This window comes from Felis catus, chromosome E3 (assembly GCF_018350175.1).
Source record: "Felis catus isolate Fca126 chromosome E3, F.catus_Fca126_mat1.0, whole genome shotgun sequence".
Classification (NCBI taxonomy): domain Eukaryota; kingdom Metazoa; phylum Chordata; class Mammalia; order Carnivora; family Felidae; genus Felis; species Felis catus.
Window position 1 is genome coordinate 8,941,444 of NC_058383.1, and position 8,634 is coordinate 8,950,077.

The 8,634-nt window shown below is 58.2% G+C and overlaps 1 protein-coding gene across 4 annotated transcripts in view; it reads left to right on the forward strand.

The window, feature by feature from the left end:
- CUX1 (cut like homeobox 1) overlaps positions 1-8,076 on the forward strand; it is a 375,787-nt gene extending 367,711 nt beyond the window's left edge. For all 4 annotated transcript variants that reach the window (XM_023246761.2, XM_023246760.2, XM_023246759.2 and 1 more), the window contains exons 17-23: positions 195-307; positions 3,696-3,812; positions 4,924-5,007; positions 5,637-5,693; positions 6,071-6,151; positions 6,898-6,962; positions 7,198-8,076. In XM_023246761.2, coding sequence (XP_023102529.1) covers positions 195-307; positions 3,696-3,812; positions 4,924-5,007; positions 5,637-5,693; positions 6,071-6,151; positions 6,898-6,962; positions 7,198-7,267 — 587 coding nt within the window. In that variant the 3' untranslated portion in view covers positions 7,268-8,076. The remainder of the gene's footprint in view (positions 1-194; positions 308-3,695; positions 3,813-4,923; positions 5,008-5,636; positions 5,694-6,070; positions 6,152-6,897; positions 6,963-7,197) is intronic.
- Positions 8,077-8,634: the final 558 nt, after the last annotated feature.

Below are 8,634 nucleotides of genomic sequence, written 5' to 3' on the forward strand. Positions count from 1 at the left end.
GTTCCCTGTCGCACCTCTTCCGTTGGCCACCCTTCTGTTTCCCCAACCGCCCAGCACCTTGTGCTCACACACCTATGCCTCTGCCCCCATGGCACTTGGCCAGAGCTCCGTCAGAGCTGGGGCTGCCCCAGCTGAGGGCCCACTGGTGGGTTCTGCCTCCCACCACCCCAGGACGCTCTCCCCCTACATCCTAGGCCCCTCGGCACCAGCCAGCGGCACCCTCCCCGAGGGCCAGGTAGACTCGCTGCTTTCCATCATCTCCAGCCAGAGGGAGCGCTTCCGCGCCCGGAACCAGGAGCTGGAGTCCGTGAGTCACGTTCTTCCCTCCCTTACACCCCTTGGACCTGAGGACGCAGTGGGGGACACACAGGCTTGGAGAGGAGGGGGGTGTCACCTCAGAGGGGTTAGATGTGTTCCGTGCGGTCTGGGAGGGCTTCCTGGAGGAGGTTATGCCTCGCTGGGCTTTGAAAGGATAGTAGAGGAGACTAAGCGGCCAACAAAACCAGAAAGGCTGTGACCTAAGACGCAGAGTGCCCTACTGGCAGGCGGGGGCGCTGCCCGAGGACTTAAACAGGGCAGTGACACGGTCCGAAGGGAGCGTAAGAAGGGCCACTCGGCAGCCAATCCAGGACAGAACTTGGCCCCAGAAGATGACTGGGGGGTGGTCACCATTGTCCCGGGAGAAACATCTAAATCAGGTGGGGGACCGGAGACAAGAGCAGGTTGGAGAGAGCGAGGTCTTGGAGCCCTGTAAGGAGGAACAATCTGGAACTGTTGAGGAGCTCTGCAAGGATCGGGAGAGCGCCAGGCTGAGGGGCCTTCCTGGAGGCGTGCCGTGAGGTAGGGGTGGTCTGCAAAGGTGACCCTTACCGTGAGGCGCCTCCCCGTGGGTGCTGCTGACCCTTGGATGGCGACTGCGGTGCCAGCAGGACGGCTGTGGTTCCGGAAAGGGGAACAGAAAACGAGAGTGGGGTCAGGGAGGAAGTGAAAGGGGCATGAGCAAGGAATATCCTGGACACGAAGTCCCAGGCCAGGGCGTTTCCCCCTCACCCCCCCCCCCCCGCCACCGAGGGGGTGGACGCTGGAACCAGACTGCAGAGGGCCCAGTGACAGACCAGAGGCATACTGGGAGGTGGCACCATCCTGGCCTTGGGGACCCTGCGGACTCCCCTCCCCACAGAGCCAGCCCAGGTCATCCCCGATCTTGTCCAGTGCAAGCAGGAGCCAGGGAGAGTCACTGTTTGAGCTGATGAGGGAGTTTCTAGACCTTTCCTCTCCAAACCCACGGTTGCCCCCCTGGGATTTTCAGGCTCGGCCCAAGGGGAGGCCGATGTTCAATGAACGCCCACTGCGGGTCCAAGGGTGGGCCCGATCCAACGGGACCTCCTGTGATCTGGGTTCCGCAGCTAGAGGCTTCAAACAAAGACGGTCGGGACCGCTCCCCTCACAGCACGGGCTGGAAACACTCTCCTTGGGGACCAGGGACAGCCGCACAGTGGAATCCTATGCAGCCCTTAACAGGAGGTCTTAAAAATAGATCAAATGGGAGGAAAAATGTTTTCTAGAATTCCACCTTTTGCTTTAAAAATCCAGTTTCTTTTTTAATCAAGGGACTTACTTTTTAAAAATTGTGGCAAAACACACATAACATAAAATTTACCATCTTAACCATTTTTAAGTGTTCAGTTCAGGGGCATTAAGTACCTTCACGGCGTTGGACGAACATCACCACCGTCCATCTCCAGAATTCTCTTCGTCTTCCCAGACAGAAACTCTGTCCCCCATTAAACACTAACCCCACGTTCCCCCAGCCCCCGCTAGCCACCCTTCTACTCTCTGTGTCTGTCATTTGACTACGCCGGGGACCTCACCTAGGTGGAATCGTACAGTGTTTGTTTGTGCACTGGCTTATTTCACTGACCATAATGTCCTCAAGGTCCATCCATGCTGTAGCAGGTGTCCGAATGCCCTTCCTTCCTGAGTAGTATTCTGTTGTGCTCTAGACCAAGTGTTGGTCCTCCATTCATGCATCCGCGGTCCCTTGCTTTGCTCCCATCTTTTGGTGCCTGTGAACGATGCTGCCATGAACACGGGCGGACCAAGAGTCCCTGCTTTCAGCTCTTGCCCGGTAGATACCCAGAAGTGGGATTCCCGGATCATTTGGCAATTCCATACGGAGCCATCCTGTTCCCACATACTTTTTAGTCCTGTTTGAATTGTTTTTTTATTTTTTATTTTATTTTTTTTTTAAACTTTAAATTTTTTTTTTTCAACGTTTATTTATTTTTGGGACAGAGAGAGACAGAGCATGAACGGGGGAGGGGCAGAGAGAGAGGGAGACACAGAACCGGAAACAGGCTCCAGGCTCTGAGCCATCAGCCCAGAGCCCGACGCGGGGCTCGAACTCCCGGACCGTGAGATCGTGACCTGGCTGAAGTCGGACGCTTAACCGACTGCGCCACCCAGGCGCCCCTAGTCCTGTTTGAATTGTTAACAGTGTGAAGGAAACAGCGACTCAAGCGTTGGAATAAGCTGACAAATAAGGTCCCCTCTCGTTTGCTCCTGGATGGGCAAACATTAAAATCACACAGTGTATGATTCCGTTTATACAAAGTGTCCAGAATAGGCAAATCGAAAGAGACAGGGAGAGGGAGTGACCGATGGGTTTGGAGTTTCCTGTTGGGGTAATAAGGATATTGTGACATGGGATGGTGGGGATGGTTTCATCACACTGTGCCTATGTTTTAGAAAACTGAACCGTATACTTGAAGACAGTGGCGTTTATTATATAAATTACAGCTTGATGGTTTTTTAAAGGTTGATGGCACCAGGGGCGCCTGGGCGGTTTAAGTGTCCGACTCTTGATTTCAGCTCAGGTCATGAGTTCGTGGTTCATGAGTTCGAGCCCCGCATCAAGCTCTGTGCTGACAGTGCAGAGCCTGCTTGGGCTCTCTCTCCCGCCCTCTCTGCCCCTTCCTTGCTCATTCTCTGTCTCTCAAAATAAATAAAACATTAAAAAATATATAGCTTTATAGGGGCATCTGGGTGGCTCAGTCAGTTGAGTGTCCGACTTCGGTTCAGGTCATGATCTCCCAGTTCTTGGGTTCGAGTCCCACGTCAGGCTCTGTGCTGACAGCTCAGAGCCTGGAGCCTGCTTCGGATTCTGTGTCTCCCTCTCTCTCTGCCCACTCTCTCCCTCTCTCTCTGTCTCAAAAATAAACATTTAAAGTATATGTATATGTATATATGTATATGTATATGTATATGTATATGTATATGTATATATGTATATATATATAGTATATATACTATATATGCTGTATATACAGCATATATAGTATATATACTATATATATAGTATATACATACTTTAAGTGTTTATTATGTATACTATGTATATAGCATATATATAAAACCTCATAAAAGGTTGATGACACCATAAACAAACAAAACATGAAGACACCTGACCCCAATCTGTCTTCTGCTCAGGGTGGGTCACACCCTGCAGGAGGAGAAGGGGGACTTGCCAGAGTCTAGAAGGTCAGGGAGATAGCCACAGGCAAAGAAGGGGCTCCAGGTAGATGGAGGAATACTTGTGCCAGCCTGGTGGCCTCTCCACCCCCCACCTCCCCTTCCACCGCGGGCCCTGCCTGCCCGCCCACCTGCCCACTGCCTACCTGCCCGCCTGCCCCCAGGAGAACCGCCTGGCCCAGCACACCATCCAAGCCCTGCAGAGCGAGCTGGACAGTTTGCGTGCCGACAACATCAAGCTCTTCGAGAAGATCAAGTTCCTGCAGAGCTACCCGGGCCGTGTAAGCGCCCTCCCCGATTTCAGCCCCAGGTGTAGGCCCAGGCAGGGAGAGGGGTCGACGGGGCCCTCCAAGGCCAGAGGGTTGGAGACAGTGACCTGCTGGGCAGCACTGGGCATAGGAGCCCTCAGAGGCCATCCAGCCCGCCCTGCCTACCGGCGGTCCTCCCTAAGCCGGGGAGAGCCCCCCACAGCGGAGCCTTTGTGCAGGTGCATTCATCAGAAGCAGTCGGGGGGTGGTGAGGTGCTACAAGAGGGGGGGGGCCACCCATGGGCCCAGGTGACCCCTCCAAGAAGTGGGAGCGATCTCCTAGTTGATCTTAGGATCCAGGGATTTTAACATGCAGGATAGGCCCTGGGGAATCCGTAGGTTTTAAAATTACATTCTTTAAAAAAAAAAAAAAAAAAAAAAAAAAAAAAAACGAATTGGCTCCAATATCCCCCAAAACAATCCAGAAAATCAGAGCAAACACCTATTCCATTCCGAGCCTCGGAGTGCCCTCCCTGGCTTCTCTCAGCCCCTCGGCTTCACACGGGACCTCCTCGTGCGAGGAAACCCTTTGTGACCATAGGGAGACAGAGTGGCCTGCGGAAGGGTCCCGGCGGGGGCCACCCTAGGACAAGAGCCTCAGCCACGATCGCCCACTGTACCTGTTGGAACTGTACTCAGGCCAGCAGAGGGCGCTCAGACTCTGTGCAAACTAGCGCCATGTACCCAGTGCCCCCGGCTGGGGCGAGTGTGACCATCTCACCTCTGAGGTGCCCGCCCATGCCCCCCGGCCACCCTGCACGCTCCCAGCGAACCACTTCCAAACCCACTTCCCTGCACTGGTCCAGCCCTGCCTGTGCTGGGCGTTCCAGCCCCAGACTGGGCTTTTAGTTCCCACTACCTGCCCGGAGTCAGGCGGCCCAGACCCCCGTGGCAATGCTCCTAGACATGTGGCCCCAGCCTGCTGTCACCCAGCCCACTCCCAGCTCTAGGGTGCGGGGCCCCTCCCTCGCCTCCGCTGTGCTGATGAGGAACTGAGGCTCCCGGGTGATCCTGCCAGCCACAGAGCCTTATCCCTGGCCTCCCTGCCGGGCCCTTGGTGACTGGGTCTCTCCTCTTCCTGCAGAGTGGCAGCAGTGACGACACAGAGCTGCGGTACTCCTCCCAGTACGAGGAGCGCCTGGACCCCTTCTCCTCCTTCAGCAGGCGGGTGCGTGAGCTCGGCCTCAGAGCAAGGCAGACGCCCTCACTGGCGGCTGCAGGGAAGCCCGGAGGACCCACCAGCTGACCGGGCCTCAGCCCGCCCTCACTCCCCACGCCACCAGCCCTGGTCTGTTCGCTCAGGCCCGGCCTCGCCCTGCGCTCGGCCACACGGCCCCACACACACCCCAGACCACCGGCGTGGCCTCCGCGCCTGCTTTGGTGCCGCGGAGGCCCAGGGTCCACGCCGGGCAGGCCAAGGGCGCCCAGAATATCTGACGGCTCTGTGGGGATGCGTGACAGCGAGTGGGTGAACCCCACGTGCGTGCTCGGGGGTCAGGCAGACAAGCACAGAGCTCCCCATGTCAAGGGGCCTCCGGGAGGCCCCCGTCTCTGGCTGCAGAGACCCTGCCAGGGAGAATGGGCCTCCGAAGAGGGCAGAGGGAGGCAGCTATGGCGGGAGTTGCTCACACAGGGGTCGGGTGAGCCTAGATGTGCTGCTGAGTGGAACGGGACACCAGGGAGGCCCCGGCAGCCCCCTGGGGTTCTGCAGGAACGGCAGGGCACGGTCCCTCTCTGCGGCATGCCGGGGCCTGTGGGACCCTCGGGGTCCTCTCCTCATCATCTCCCCCCCTTCAGGAGCGGCAGCGGAAGTACCTGAGCCTGAGCCCTTGGGACAAGGCCACACTCAGCATGGTGAGTCCCCTCCTCCACGCCCAGCCGAACCTCTGACTCTGGGCCTCCAAAGACATCTGCCCTCCGTCCAGTCTGGAGAGGCCCCAGGGACCCCACTCACCCCTCACAGGCCCTGCCATGAGTGGCTGTGGGACCTAGAACAGGGTCCCTCCCTGTCCAGGACAGCTCCTCTTGGTAGCACCATTCATGGTAGGTTCTGGAATGGTGCCGCAGGGGGCGCCATTCCTTAGCACTCCTGGGGCCCGATTTCTCAGCCCCCGCTGCCTGCTCTCCCCTCCTCTCGCTGCCGGGGGTCCCTCTGTGCAGGAACCCAGGGCGGCCCTTCAGGGCTGGATGAGGCCTGTCCCCTCCCCACTCCACACCTTGTTGCTCCCCAGGGACGACTGGTTCTCTCCAATAAGATAGCACGCACCATTGGCTTCTTCTACACACTGTTCCTGCATTGCTTGGTCTTCCTGGTGAGTATCCAGGCAGGCAGCCAGGACTGCCTTCCCCACACTTCCCGGACCTCCAAGGGCAGCGGGGTCCCTATGATCGGGGCCTGGCACCCTGGGCCAACCCTAAGCCACACTGTCTACCCTTGGCCACTTCTCGCCCCTTCTCTCCCTCTGGCTGGGGCTGCAGCCCAGGTACCTGCTCTGTGGAAACAGCCTGGCTGACTCCATCCAGGGGCCGGGCCTAGAGGGGCTCGGGGGCCTAGAATGGCCACTGTGGAAGCCTGAGGCAGGCAGGAAAGAAGGTCTGAAAACTCTACTAAGGGCCAGCCAGGTGGGCTGCACAAGCAGGGACGTCTTGAACTGAATCTCCTCAGATGCAGAGTGATGGTCCAGTTAGAGGGCCCGGCCTAATGATGTCTGCAAGTCCGCTGAGTCAGGGAATCGGAGAGGGTAGGGCGTGCCTGCGGAAGGCTCCGGCCTCGGGGACTCCCGTCCCCAGCAAGGCCCCTACATGGTTAGCCTGGGCTCCAACTCCCACCCCAGGGCCAATAGGTTACAATGTTAAGGACCATGCCTCCGTGTCCAGGCCCGCCTGGCCGTGTGTGACACAGGTGGGCACAGGGGCATCTCTGAGGCCCTCCCGCCCTGGGGTCTGGGCTGTGAGAACCGTCATGTGCCGCCGGGAAGCCAGGCCCAGGGTCTGGGCGTAGACGGCAGGAGTGGGGGTGAGGCAGGACAGACGGCTCACTGTGTCTCTGCCTGGCCAGGTGCTCTACAAGCTGGCGTGGAGCGAGAGCATGGAGAGGGACTGTGCCACCTTCTGCGCTAAGAAGTGAGGACATCACCCGAGTCCCACCACAGCCCTGCACTGAGCCCCCCAGCCCCACCGAGCTCCTCCCGTGTTCCCCACCCTCAGCCCCTCACCTGCCCCCCACCCCCGGCTCCCCAGCACCTACCCTGTCACATGGTGCACACCCCCTGGGGATCCCCGTGCCCCCCTCCACACACACACAAGCACTTCTCTCCTTTTCACACTCGGTCTCAGCAAAGGTTTCTGTCCCCCACAGGTTCGCTGATCACCTGCACAAGTTCCACGAGAATGACAATGGGGCGGCCGCCGGTGACTTGTGGCAATGAGTCCCCGGGCCCCCCCCCCCGACACGACAGTGATGGCTGCATTCTGCCCCCCTGCTTGTTCAGCTGCTTCTAATGATTTAGACTTCCCTGGAGAATTCCCCTAAGAAACCACCCACCGGTGCCAGAGGTCCAGGTTCCCCCCCCCACCGTGCCCCCTTAAAAGAATGTCTTAGCCATATCAGGCCCCCTAGGTCCAAAAAGCCCCCAAGGCCCAGCCAGGCTAAGGTCCAAGGGGCCCCCTCAGCCCCATCTTAGGGGCGCCACCCACAGCCTGGCCATCAGGCCTGGTGGCAGTCACCTCCCAGTTATGATGCTGATGGAGTCCTCACTGATTCTGGCCATGGTTAATCCAGCTGGGAACCCACGGGCCTCTCTGTGCCAGACTCTGGGATCCCCTAGGGCCCCCCCAGGACCTACCACCACTCCCCAAGAGATAGAGGGCCCTTCCTAACAGGCCAGCAGGCTTTGAGTCCCCACCCCACCCCAAGAAGGGGAGGCCCCGGCGGGCACGGGATAGTTTTCCATGACCTCCTTCCTGCCCCCAGACCCACTGTGATTTTTGCTTTCTTCTTTAGCAAGCTATTTTGGCTTCTAGGCAAGGACGGGTCTCCAGTGAGCCCCTGGGCTTCAGGGTCTTCAGACCCAAGGACTGGTCCAAGGGGCCCAGGTGTTTTTCTCAGCCAAGCAGAACTGGCCGTGGGCCATCGTTGCATGGCCACCTTGGGGCCACTGGCCGATCCTCCTAGGTTAGATTTGCACTCGCGTGTTCAGCTTTGCACATTTCAAATAAACACATGGTTGCAGCGACACTGGTGCCCATGCTCTGTGACTCCCGGGGTACAGGAGGCTGGTGGGTGCCTGCAGCCACGTGCCTGGGAGCTGTGGCCCGACCTTCCAGCTGCTCTGTTCGTTCCAGGCATGGCCCCCCAGGACGTGGGATGTCTCTTCCTTTTCCCATCCCCCAGGAATTCCGTGAGTGGGTCCAGACCTTTGCGGGAACCAAAATCCACAAAGTCTGAGTTCTCTTGAGCAGATAAGCAACCCAATCAAGAAGAGAAATCTATCTCTTTAAGAAAACAAAACAAAACTATCTGTCAGGCTGCATTTGGATGTGTGATGCGTGATGCATGTGCGGTGTCAGCTTCTGGGGAATCCCTTTCTGTGTGCCCTGGAGCCATGCACTCTCTGCCACTTTCCCTTGGGCCCCTGCTGGCCATGCCCTCCAAGCCTCCTGAGTACCAGCTTTGCATGGGGACCTCCTGAGCCACAGGTCCGCCCCAGCCCAGCTCTATTCATATGGGTCCCTTCCCACCCAGACCGAGGGGCCTCCTTTTGGTTTGTGAAGGCCCCACTGGCCAGCTGGCCTC